This window comes from Tenebrio molitor, chromosome 1, assembly GCF_963966145.1.
Source record: "Tenebrio molitor chromosome 1, icTenMoli1.1, whole genome shotgun sequence".
Taxonomy (NCBI): Eukaryota; Metazoa; Arthropoda; class Insecta; order Coleoptera; family Tenebrionidae; genus Tenebrio; species Tenebrio molitor.
The window spans coordinates 23,672,312-23,685,608 of record NC_091046.1 but is presented as its reverse complement, the minus strand read 5'-3'; the positions used below and the strand labels follow the sequence as shown (position 1 = coordinate 23,685,608).

At 34.4% G+C, this 13,297-nt stretch overlaps 3 protein-coding genes across 5 annotated transcripts in view; 1 reads left to right on the top strand and 2 right to left on the bottom strand.

Annotated features, from left to right (window-relative positions):
* LOC138123374 (neuronal calcium sensor 2) overlaps window positions 1–1,987 on the bottom strand; it is a 46,416-nt gene extending 44,429 nt beyond the window's left edge. The window contains exons 1-2 of one of the 2 annotated variants that reach the window (XR_011156772.1): window positions 1,278–1,987; window positions 957–1,225 (exon numbers count right to left, since the gene is read on the bottom strand). The gene's annotated coding sequence lies outside the window, so the exon portion shown is untranslated. Of the gene's footprint in view, window positions 1–956; window positions 1,226–1,277 lie in introns of those variants that run through there. The other variant, XM_069038071.1, reaches the window with a different exon arrangement.
* Nca (neurocalcin homolog) overlaps window positions 1–13,297 on the bottom strand; it is a 101,475-nt gene that overhangs the window by 54,242 nt on the left and 33,936 nt on the right. The gene's annotated exons all lie outside the window — the stretch shown is intronic.
* On the top strand, window positions 5,849–9,579 carry LOC138123268 (uncharacterized). The gene is made up of 4 exons (XM_069037894.1): window positions 5,849–8,185; window positions 8,238–8,445; window positions 8,500–8,858; window positions 8,919–9,579. Exons 1-4 carry the CDS (start codon window positions 7,967–7,969, stop codon window positions 9,405–9,407), a joined length of 1,275 nt encoding a protein of 424 aa, XP_068893995.1. The 5' UTR covers window positions 5,849–7,966; the 3' UTR covers window positions 9,408–9,579.

The following is a 13,297-nucleotide window of genomic DNA, read 5'->3' as shown; positions in this document are numbered from 1 at the left end:
AAAAGGAATGTGTAAACCAATTGGACAAAAAAACTCCCAAAAATATTGGCCGGTCAACATCGTTCGAGCAACTTTTCGAATGAGAGAAGACATGTTTCAAAAATTAGTAAAATAATGCAGTATTATACCGGGATATTAAAGGTAGTCATGGATTGGAAAACGTCCGTCTCAACTTATTTCGTGTGTTTTGTAAGGTCTTGTTCCATACGTTGACGAACGTCATTAATAACTTCTTCGGTACGTACCATTGGCCTACCAGCACCTTTTTTATGAGTCACAGAGCCAGTTTCGCGAAACACACCAACACAAAATGATTGACACAAATGCACGACCCAGTTGCGACAATTACTTGAAAATCCATGACCACCTTTGACCAAGATAATTTTTGATATCCCGGTATAAAGGCTTCTTCAGCATTAATCACAAAGTGATTTTATGTAGGTTTAACCTCAAATAACGTATGGCAACATGGCTTTGATTTTTCTTTCTTATTTCCATGGATACAACAAAAATGAAATATTTATTTGCAGACTATTGAGACACATACAGACTGTCTATAAAAGAATGTGGGATCGCAGAGGGCTCTGGAATTTGAATTTGCCACCCCCTTTAAATACATCAATTACTGCCAAATATTCACAACAAAAAGTCAACTTTCGAAGACCTGCTTTGTTGTTTCTTGCTTTCCTGGTCTATTTGTTCTTAAAAGAAAAGCTTCTTGTAAAGCTAGATAATTTCCGGTGGTGTTACAAAGGCAATGTCTTTATCTGTTTTGATATTGAAAATCAGCATAATTTTATAACCTCGCAAATATTTTAGAAGTAATTACTAAAAAGGGTTTCACACTTGAACAAAATAAGTTCCTTATAATGTCTTATTACCGCAACGGTGTTAAAAGAAATGGAGAATTGACATACAGCATTCAAGCTTGCAAAGAAAAATTTTTAGCCAATTACCTGGACCAAAATGTCCCTCGCAGCCCACATACATCGAATTGTTAATTGTTTTGTTACTACCGGTAGTGTTGAAAAGGAGAAATCGTCAGGTCGTCCCAAGGTGATGGAAGATGTAGTTGAATATACGAGATCATTTAGAAGCACATCCGAGAACATCCCTTACTAGACTGTCTCTTCAAACTGGTACACCTCGCTGTACATGTCATAAAATTGTTAAAGGAGAACTTGCATTTACATCCACACAACACAAGGGCTCCTCCCTAATGATTCTGAAAGCCGCATAAATTATTATTGTAACTGGTTTCAGAATAATCTGTTCACCTCACTTAACTCCCATAGACTTTTCTGCTCGGCTACTTGAAAAACGAAGTGTATAAACGACAAATTAATAATTTAAATGAGTTCATAGAAGAGATTATAGTCTATTTTTTAATCAAAGAACCACGACCTGTTGATTTAGGTTTGTAAATATAAAATTTTACTAAATTTAGGGAATTTAATGATATCTATTGGCTATAACAGTCAACGTCTGTCATTTTTAATGTCCTTGAAAGTACGCAAACTCGCAGCTAAAATTTGAACGTGTTATTAAAAATGCCTCGCAAAGTAAGACATTTATTAAACTCTCAAATTAGTTGTTATTAACTTTATTTACATGCTGCGCTACTAATATTTCTAATAACCTCAATTTTTATATGATGAGATTTTTCACCCTATGTCAAAAGTGTACAATGTTGTCAGCTCTATTTTGGGTGTAAATTGCGGTGTTGTGGTTCTTTGATTAAAAAATAAACTATACCAACTGTTGTCGTAATGAATCATGTTATGAACTCCATTGGAACAGATGTTACAAAATATTTTTGGAAACAAAGAAATGAGAGTGAGAAGATGTTCGGAGCAAAATGGAGGACACTTCGAGCCATTTCTTTAGTTTTCACTGTTACTTTTTTAACTAAATCACAAATCACTGATGTTATTTACCTTCTTCTTAAATGTTCAATAAGTACGTAATTTGTTGAGAGTGTTGAGACCTACAATATGTAATGCATTTCATTATTTTATTTTCATTTAATTTTTTCGTAAAGCATCAATTTCGTCAAGCTAGGCAATAGGTAACCAGTAAAACCAATTTGTTCTGAAGGTTGCATATCATAGATCAGACTAACATTATCCGATTACTGTTGAAAGAGTCGGCAAAGTTTCAACGCCTACTTAGATCTCACATTTATTTGTAAACACTCAGTAGAATGTATAGAATAGAATAGAATGTTTTTAAATGTCGCCACATTTAGTGTAACAAATAAGTCCATAACTTCTACACAAAAAGAAGATAGATTTTTTAAAACATTTTCACCTGATATTGCTAAACTGTTCCGCGAATTTTGGGGCACCCGGTATATTATGTATAGTAAAAAGAAAAAACAAATTGTGGTAGATGGAGATTCTTGTTGACTGTATAAAACAAAGTCATGAATCTACGAATTACCGAAACACTGTCCGACTGTCGCCTCGGCCTATAACTTTTCCATTCGGTAGAAAAGTGTCATTTTTTTCTCTTGTAGTATAATACAGAGTATTTCACCAGTGATAAGGCGCCCGACGGAATTTGAAAATGCAACCCACAATACATTTCCAAAATTAACGTGGTTATTTTAAATATCGTATTGTTTTAAAATGAAATTATGAATCCATAACGGCTTTGCTTCCAATAACTTTATTTGTTACAACTGACATTTACGTAAATGATAAAATATGACAATTAAAATGTATTCGAACGATGAGAAAACAGACTTATGGCAAATGTAATCAAAATGCTTCTGCCGTTGCGCGTCGATTCAGACAATAAACAATTTCCCAAAAACTCTTCGTTTTTTTACAATTTAATTTAACCAAGCGAATGACGCTTATGTCAAAATTTACAAAACCATGTTTTAGTTGTTTTAAATAAAAACATAAATATCCACTTCGCAAATGTATTATGGGTTGCATTATCACTCGTAAAATACCCTGGATACTATTAAATTTGCATTTTATGTAATATACGATTACAGTGAAATAACGATTTTGAAGAAGACAGTAATGAGTTGATGACCATGAACCTAATGATAATAATATTCTTGAAAGACTATGAATTATTACAAATCTCTGCATTCAAAGAACCTTTGGGCGTTACAGACTGGCTACGAAAATTGGATTCACTTTTCCACATTTCCCCAAAAGATGGAACTACAAAAAAAAAATGGAATGGAATAGCTGGCAACATTGTTTTTTTTACGTAACTATGCTTTCAAAAAATGCAGCTAAATGTTGGTTCGTTCTTTATCTAGGTGTTGGTTCTAGCCGATTAGGATATGTTGCACGTTGCACGCTAATGATCCTGCACTCTTACAGCTGCTGTTCTACCAGAGCGACCTTCTCTAGCAGAATAATACCATTTTATGCTACTCATTCGCTGCTCAATATTGAAATTCAGAATTTTAAATTGACACTGGCATTGACAATTGTTAAAAATAGTGACAATTACAAGAAATATTGAATTCGATGTTGCCATTTAATTATATTTTTTTTTTTCTTCAAACGTCCGTAAAATATGACATTGCACTGCTGTATTGATAATGCTAAAGTGTCATTTCATTGTCATGGCATCTAACGAGTTGACCTGCGTCCGTGAAGTTATTATCTCCGCTGAGGAGCGTCCGTGAAGTTATTATCTCCGCTGAGGGTGTCCGTGAAGTTATTATCTCCGCTGATGAGCGGCTGTAAAGTAATCTAGCTAAATGATTTAATATTCCTACCTGGTTTCTTAACATGTCTTAAATAATTTGTTACGAAGGTTTGAAGAAAAAATAGTATATGTTATTCGGAGCACAAATGGTTTTATGTGCTTTGGCTGATTTGTCTGCCTCGCTGCGTTCGGCAGCCAATCTACCAGCCGCAGCACATAAAACTTCATTTTTGCTCCTCATAACATAATATACTACATATTTCGATCCTCAAATTTTTTGTAAAAACAGCGACATCATTGGCAATATGAAGAAAAGTGACTCCAATTTTCGTAGCCACTCTGCATAAACAATAATTTCTAATTTTTATCACAAAAGTAACTAATAACAGTATTAAAATAGTAGATTATATCATTAAGAGTAGAAGTGAAAAAGTTTAAGACTATCCAATGTTGTAACACCTTTAAATATTACTGTAGTTTATCCAAACATTGCTACATCGTACAGAAACTATACTGCTAATATTGAAACATTCTTAGAATCTGTTAATCTAATAATTGAAATATTGAAAACTTAAAACAGATCCTAAAAAGTTTTAGGATTTGTCCAGACCAGCGAGCGGAACAGCGAACCGCTCGCCGAAATGAGCGTTCAAACGAAGACGTGCAGGTGGTGGAGGAACTCGACGCTCGGTTCGCCAGTTTTGCAGCAAAGTTAGTTCTTTCAACCACTCCATTTTGGAAAGAAAACGTTAAAAAGCCGTGGAAAACTTATTTATAGTGAACCAACAAACACCCTTGTTCACTCAATGAACTGAAATGATTTCAACAAAGGAATAAGACTACATTTCATACAAAAACATGTTCTTGGAACAGATAGTGTAGGTACGTGACACCATCCTGACTTTATGGAACATGCTCGGGCAACTTCCTTTGATGGTTCGCCAGAATACCGACAACAGATGGATCGCCAAAATGAACGAGCGCTTGTTGCATGGTTCGCCGAAACGCACGCGCGCACGTTGCACGCTCGCCGAAATGCTCGCGACTTTGGTTCCGCTCACTGGTCTGGACTGTCTGGACAAGGCATTAGGTTTTTATGCAAAGCAGAAAAGGTAACTCAAGAATTCTTGACTTAATAAAGTATAACAACATTGAATTGAACTGTCCAGACACCATAGTTGACAATTTCGCTATGTATTACTGCAATAGTGTGTATATGAAAATCTTCACAATAAAAAGTACAGAGTGATCAACAAGGAAACAAATCAAGAGTGCTACCTCATCTTTTCCAAGGAGGTTAAAATGAGAGGAGGGAGGCACTCTATGCCTGGTAATGCATTGAAGTGATGCCATTCGTTCCTTCTACAGCAACAAGGTGTTAATGTTAAGCGTTTGATACAGTCACGTGAGACGTGAAGACTTGCGTTGTGCTTTGTGTTGTAGTTTTTTCAAGTTCTCACGATTGTACGTTTAGTTGTTTTTGATTTCTAGCTAATTATTATTAATTGGTTTTACAGTGGACGATACGCCACTGGTAACTTCCCCACCAACCAGCCTTGTTTAGCAACCTTTTATGGCTCTCCACGATTTGGCGGGTGGCATCACTTTTTCAAACTGACCACCTTCCCTTCTCTCATTTTAACCTCCTTGATCTTTTCTTTAATCGAAACGTCTCTCTTAGCTTAATCGTACACATATGTATACTTACTATACAAAGTCGTTTTATTGGTTGCCTACCTTTCGAAAAATCTATTATTAATTAATTAGTTATTAATAGGGCCCGGATTTTAGGCAAAATGGACTATTTTTATTTTTTAAGGCACATGTATGAAACTTGTCTATAAATGATTTCTCGCTTAATTAGAGTAATTAGAGCCATATTTGATTCTGCCTATTCGGCCTAAAATGCCCTTTAAATACCTATTTTACCTTTTAACTGCCTGAACATGCCTAAAATGACCAAAAATCAATTTCATTTTTGCGGTTTTTTCCCAATTTTCGAATTCTGGGAAGTTTACGGTATTGAAAATGTAAAAGTGGTACCTCAATAAAATTTACAATGCTTTATGATTTTAAAATTTAAGGAGATGTAATTACTGAAATGTACAAAGTGCAGTACAATACAGGAATTACTTTTTCGCTTTTACGGTTGGGACCATGATGTCAGCGGTAAATACTCCGACAATACCTAAGTACCACAAACCATTAGACTGGACTGGCATAAATTACACAGTTTATCTGTTTGCCTCTGTTCGAAGGGGTGCAGGTATACGCGGTCTAATGTTTTCTGATACTTAGGTATTGTTAGAAGCTTTAACGTTTATAAAATGGTCCTTGCCATAAAAACGAAAATTAAAATCCCGAAGTGAAACAATAAGAGAAACCTTAAGGGTGTCATTTTCTAAAAATTTAAGAAATATAAAATTAACCATCTCCTCTGAAATTTGGTGGGAGACGTAAATATAAGCATTACAAATTTGTCATTTCTCGTTTACTTTATCTCCGTGCAGTGGTCGTGTTTCTTGTGAACCTGTTTAAAGTGAACATAATGCCGAAACAAAAAATTAGTTTACGCGAAAAAATATTACAGTGGACAAGCAAGAAAGATTTATATGAAATAAAATCAACCCGAGAAATGTTTTGTAAAGCTTGTGGTAAACTGGTAAGTTAAGCATAATTAAAAATATGTCATTTTATACAGGGTCTCTATAAATGATTGTCGGGTCCAGCCAGCCATGGAAACTTGTCAAATTTTGAATGTGCCGCTTTGTTCGGCAAATAATGAATGTCACATTTTCAGGTTAGGTTGTTGGCTTTTAACCAGAGACAAGTTTCAACTGTGCTTTACTCTTGCTAACATTAATGTATTTAATATCAACAATTATTGCCCCCATCGTACCGCCACACACTGTACAGGAATTGGTATGAGAACAAATCGAAACAGATAAATATTGAGAACACCTTGTCCCCGTATACCACAATACAATACTTGATACTGCCTTTTTGTCTGCTTTAGTGCTTTCACATTTCTTGTTTTATGCTAGTGGTAAATGCGACCTAGACTGAATTGTCGAATATGGTATTGACTCCCATTTTTTCTTCCAATATAAATAACAGTGTTTTTCATAACAAATGAGTCTTACTGGTTTTTCAATAAAATCAAATGTATTCAACAACATAATTTACAACACTAAATAATGATAACAAATAGGTATTTTTTTATAAAATAGATTGAAAATGTCCCCCATTAACTTCTAAACACTTGACAGTTCTTCATTTATTTTCAAAAATATTTTGCAGCATTTCTTAGTTAAGGGTACAGCAACACTGCTATCCACAGTTCCACACACCAATTTTCAAAACATGTAAAGGAGTCTACAAATTGGTGTGGATTCTCAGCACTCCAAATTATGAAATTGAGGTGATTTTCAAACTGATTACATTATTAAACACAACTTTGATAATCTGCAGGTTGGTGTTCTTGTACAACACTAATTTTATTATGATGCAGTTGTAGCCTATTTTTAATGATTTTGTGACAAGTGCTTCGTGGTACACCAGATTGTTGAGATAAACAGGCTATGGATATCTGTAGAGACTTTTCCACCATTTCTTTCAAATCCTCGAGTATTTCATCAGATACTGGTGGTCGTCCTAATGATTTACCCTTGCTAATTGTTCTGATTGTTAAAAATCTGTTCACAATTCACTTAATGTGAATTAACAATCATCTTGAATGTTGTTCAGATATTTTGCTGGAATTCATTTTTACAAACAGATAATTCCCCATTACTAAACCTTCCATTTCGAAAGTAAAAAACAACAATGAACGTGTTCTGTTCAACAGAATAAACCATTGTAAAGAAAATAAAGCTAAAATAAAACATAAAACATTAAAGCATAACCTCACAAATTTTGCCAGTGTATTTACCTGTAAAAGCGGACGCACTTGCAATTTTTATTGAAAAATACAGATTTTTGGTGTATATTAACTGTGATTAACTGCGATAAAACGAATATAAGGAACCAAAACTCGACTGACAAGTGCAAACGAAACGTCATTCACTAATGTCAGAAGTGACCGTGAAAACGAACTAGAATTTGGCATCGGTTTCAAAAAAGCGGAACAGTAAAAATTTTTTCCAAGGCTGGCTTGACCAGACAATCATTTATAGAGACCCTGTATTTTTTACTTATTTGAAAATTTTATTTTTTGTAGTTTATATGCGAAAAAAAATGTCACTTGCAACAGCATGAGCAAACGGCCATCCATAAAGAGAACATTATGACACCGCTTCGGCAAACGTTGCTGACACAGAACTTGGAGGAATCGGCAAATAGTACATTCAATATGGAACTTTGTAACGTCTTTTTAGCTGCCAATATACCATGGCACAAACTACAAAATCCTGCGTTTCAGAATTTTCTGACAAAATATTGTGGTAGAAAAATTCCGGATGAGTCTACTTTACGGAAAAATTATTTACCAAAATGCTACAAAGATGTATGAACATACTATCTTTTAATATTTAATTTAAAATTATTTTCACTTTTAGACTATTGACCGCATTCGGAATGAGCTGGATCCTTTTAACATATGGGTTTCAGTTGACGAAACAACAGATGCACTTGGGCAATATGTGGCGAATTGTCTGGTTGGGAAACTTTCAGAAGATGAACCTGGAAAATCTTATCTTTTGGCGTCTAAACAATTAGAAAGAACAAATCATGAGACAATAGCTAGATTCGTAAATCAATCTTTAGGTAAGGGTTTTTCACTTTTTTAAATTTATTTTGATTTAAAATTTCTATGCGTAGAAATCTTGTGGAGTACCAGAGTTGTTGCTGAAAAGTTTCTTTTGTTTGTAACGGATGGAGCACCATATATGATAAAATCTGGTAGACACCTTAAGGTGTTTTATCCAAAAATTGTGCATGTCACATGCTTAGCGCATGCTTTAAATCTAGTGGCTGAAAAAATTCGCTATCAATATGAAGATGTGGATAATTTAATTTCGAACGTGAAAAAAATTTTCGTTAAGGCACCTTTGAGAGTTGAAATGTACAAAGAAAAACTAAAAGAAATGCCACTGCCTCCACAGCCAATTTTAACACGATGGGGAACATGGCTTCAGGCTGCTATGTTTTACAGCGAACACTTTGATTCCATTAAAGAAGTAAGTATATAAAAGATAAGCAAATTAATTGATTGTTAAACTGTTTTTAACTACTCACAGGTTGTCATGTCCTTTGATGGAAGTTCTGCTGTTGCTATTCAAAAAGCACAGTCTATAATGAAGAAACCCGGAATAAAAAACCAATTAATTTATGTTCGCAGTAATTTTAAAATAATCTGCGAAAGTATTACTCAATTGGAAAAAAATGGGTTACCTTTAACCGATTCAATCAAAATTGTTGAAAACGTATTTACCTCCCTAAAAAAATCTCCAGGCCCTGTAGCAGCAGTAGCATTAAAAAAACTTGAAGATGTTACTGAAAAAAATCCTGGATACAAATTTCTTCTAGAATTGGCAAGAATTTTTAGAGGTGAAGATGTGCCGGAACATGACACCAAAATGGAAGAAATTTATTACAAATTTGCGCCCATTACCTCTTGCGAGGTAGAAAGAAGTTTTTCAAAATATAAGTCCATTTTGGTGGATAACCGACAATGTTTTAAAGTAGAAAATTTAGAGCAATATCTTGTATGCAATGTAAATACGTAACAATGTAAATAACTAACAAACTTGTAGTATTGTATATTAATTAATAAAAAATAATTAGTAAATATCTTGTTGTGTGTACCTACTTAAAACTTTAAAAACACATTTTTTAATTTAATTAACCACAACTTTAAGGACCTAGTATGGCTTATTTTCAGTTTTTAAGGGACTATTTGCAGTAGTTTAAGGGACTATTTTAGGCACCTATTTCCGACTTTTTAATTGCCTAAAATCCGGGCCCTAGTTATTAATAAATTAATGCTTTCAATTCATTGGTAAAACTCATTTCACCCCTTATTCGGAGATAATTATTACTTACAATTACAGGAAACGTCCTTGTAAACTTTGCCGAAATAAAAAACTATTTTCAAGGTTAACATTAATACCGTTGCTTTAAAACTGACGTCTGTTTAACATTTCACCGAAAAATCTGCTTACCAGCGGCGTCGCGTTTGGCAATAAAGCGGTAAGTTACCCATTCTTACGAATGTAAAATGTTGCGTTTATGTTATAAGTTTTCTCCATTAACAGATAATAGTGATAAAATGCCCAATTATAATTCCAACATTTAAAATTCATGAGGTATGATTTATTATACTGGGTGCCTCGAAATTCGCGGAACAATTTAGCAGTACGTTGTTAAGTAGTCATTAAAATATCAGGTAAAAATGTTTAAAAAAATCAATCTTCTTTTTGGAAAATGACAATTACAAATTTTATTAAATAACATTTTTAATTTACAATGCGAAAATTTCCGATAATAATGCGGAATCTGGAAAAGTGCCCCGAATGCTTGCAGCGTTTCCACGTTGAATGGCAAGGGAAATCCTCTCAAAAAGGAATTTCTTAGATTTTGAATCCCCTGATTCCGCGATAAGTAGAAGATATGGACCTATTTGTTACACTAAATGTGGCAACATTTAAAAACATTCTACTATCTGTTTATTAAACTCCCGCAACTGTCAGTGTCAAATTATTTTATTTTTTTTTTAATATACCTATGGTGTCGTACATTTTCAGTTGCCTGTACACAAAATCTAGTTATAAAAACGTCAACAAGAAAAGTTTGGTTATTAATGGAGTTAATTCTCTTCTTTCCAAACAATAATTAAAAATACCGTGCTCCTCTGTGGCCGTTAACAGTATTCCTTTACGTTTCATATCTTCGTCTTGTTCAGTCATTTCGTGTAAGTAATACTTTGAATGAAAGAAAGCGAATTTATGAAACTTAACTTCAAATTTGAAGTTTTAAATTTTTGCGCCAACGTTCAAGTAAAAATTACTAGTCTCAGAACGGCAGTGCGGCAACTTGCAAACACTTTGACAGTGTGGGATTTTAGTAAATGGATAGTATGTATCCCAATAGTCTGCAAATATTTCATTTTTGTTGTATCAATGGAAATGAGAGAGAAAAATCAAAGCCATGTTTGCCGTACGTTATTTGAGGTAAAACGGACATAAATTTCTATTTGGAAATGCTGGAAGTAATGAAAAAAATAATTGCAAACCTGATCACAATCGTTCACAATTATTATGCCAGTGGCTAGTAAAAGATAAATACAGGGTTATTCACGAGAAGGGTACTTCTGAATCAAATGTGTTATTTCTTTTAAATTAGAAATCAAAGTAAGTTGAATAGATTTGACAGAAATGTCAGATTGGCAGATAACTTGTATTTAATCAAAATTCAACAAATAAATTAACAAATTAAGTTAATGTAAAAGGTGTTCGAAGTGTCTACCATCGGCTTGGAAACATCCGCAGCGGCGACAGAATTCCTTCCACGCTCTCCAAAATGAGGATCATATCAGTCTTTTCGTCGTTATTGTAAAAACAATTTTTTCGAATTGACCAAGATTTTTTGCTTTAACGTCAAAGAGACAGGACTAAGAGCCATCGTGGGTTCAGTTATAATCAAGATATTGTTGCAATGTGTATAATGGGTTGCGACAAAAAGAAATTCGGAAATACCCCTCTCGTGAATAACCCTGTGTGTAGTCAAAATCTTTTTAATATTTAAAATAAATGAGATCAAAGCTGCGCACCTTTTGAGCCCCCATATCTTCAAATTCAAGAGGTATAGAATTTTTTTATTATTTTTCTCATTATTTTCTAACATGAGTTGACATTGCCCCATTGAGTTGTTCCGCGAATTTTGGGGCACCCAGTAGAGTAGAGTTTGAGACCATAAATTGTCTACACCCATGCATTGAACGCTTTTTTGCCTATGATTCCGCTAATTTGACCGATAATTTGCAACGCCTACTCTGATTTGTTTTCTTTTTGATCACTTTATAGATTATACCGTAAGAGCAAAAAAAAAAAACCATCAAGGATAGCTATGAAAAAGAAAGTGCCGTGTCTTTGATTAATAAATTCGTCATGCATTTGTGGAATCCTGAAATGGGTTATTAAACAATAATAGGTATTATTGCATTTTTTCCAGCAACTTATAGTGCACAAGCGCATTATTGACTGTGTCATAGCTATCCTTGATGGCATTTTTTTTCTCCTATGGTATTATTAAGAGTAGAAGTGAGTTTTTTTGTGCTAAGCCCAGAAATTGAAGACCGAGGCGAAGTCGAGGTCGACAACAGAATGATATACAGGCTGAAATCTAAATACATCACCATATTAAAACCCTAGGTAGGATCTTCCTACCAATTTTATAAATCACGTGCATTTAGTTTTACGCTATAGATTCCCATGAGGGCAGAAATGCCATGTACAGTTTAAGCACAAAAGTTGAGAACCCTACTGATATCAGGTTAAGGAGAATAGTAAGATTAAAGTTATCGAGTGCAACGCAAAAAGGTGCAGATTGGTTTCTTTCAATGAGACCTTCGGCTATTGTTTGCTTGGAATTTTGCGTCTCAGTGTATCATGGAAAATTTTACCATAGTGAAATGACTGATATAACACTTCGTTACGGAAGTGCAGATGGTGTTGCCTTAAGGGCACAAGCTTTGTATCGCGAAAAGTTTCCGACGCGTCGTGTTCCGCATTCGCAAAAATTTCTGGCTGCTGTACAGCGTCTACGGGAAAGTGGTACTTTTCGAATGAGAAGTGAGGACAGGGGCCAAGAACGTACGCCACGGGTGTTAGATCTCGAACCCCAAATTCTAGAGATTTGGAAGAAAACCCGTCAACATGTACCCGGCAGCTGGCTCGTTAATTTCATGTTTCTCAGTTTATGGTATGTCGCACTCTTAAAGAGCAAGAGTTATGGGTCTGTCACAATAATGTTAATGTTATATAGTATGATCAAAAAGTCTTTGGATCAGAGTAGCCGTGGAATTAACAAACTATCTAGGAAATTATTTATTTCCATGATTTTTAACATTTACTTGACAACTTTCAAGTTCGCAGGTTATAATTTAAAATGTTTCAAAGAGAACATACAATTTTTAGTATTAAGTCATACCACAGTAATGGAAATCGTGGTGAAAATGGTGATTGGATTTATTCGCCTCGTTTATGTTTAAACGAGTTCCGTGAGAGATTAGTACTACTTTGAAGTACACATAAAAACTGCGGACAGTAGAAGTAAATAATTCTATAGATGGTTTTTACATTTAATAGCTACCGCGATCCAGACTTTTTGATCATACGATACTTAATGTTAGTAGAGATGGCAATGGTGATTTTAGTAGTCCAGTGTTCACAATAATGTTAACGGAATGTTACTCTTAAAACTCGCGCCAGTCCGTAGGCGGAGTCTTTTAAGCTGTCAACGTGGTGTGAACTACCACTGCGCCTGCGCGTGCGTGAAATTCTCGATGTGATTAAAATTGGTATATTAAATAGAGTTGGCTCCATCCTGGTTCCTAGGGGCGTTTTTTGATGATAATTGGCTGCACTTTTATTGTCAAAATTATCATTATCTGCGTTTA

What these genes read in the sequence shown, in the direction of transcription:
- LOC138123268 (XM_069037894.1), top strand. Translation starts at nt 7,967, where the DNA reads ATGACACCGCTTCGGCAAACGTTGCTGACACAGAACTTGGAGGAATCG. An exon ending in ATTCGTAAATCAATCTTTAG is followed by an intron (nt 8,446 to 8,499) that starts GTAAGGGTTTTT and finishes TTCTATGCGTAG; the next exon opens with AAATCTTGTGGAGTACCAGA. An exon ending in ACTTTGATTCCATTAAAGAA is followed by an intron (nt 8,859 to 8,918) that starts GTAAGTATATAA and finishes AACTACTCACAG; the next exon opens with GTTGTCATGTCCTTTGATGG.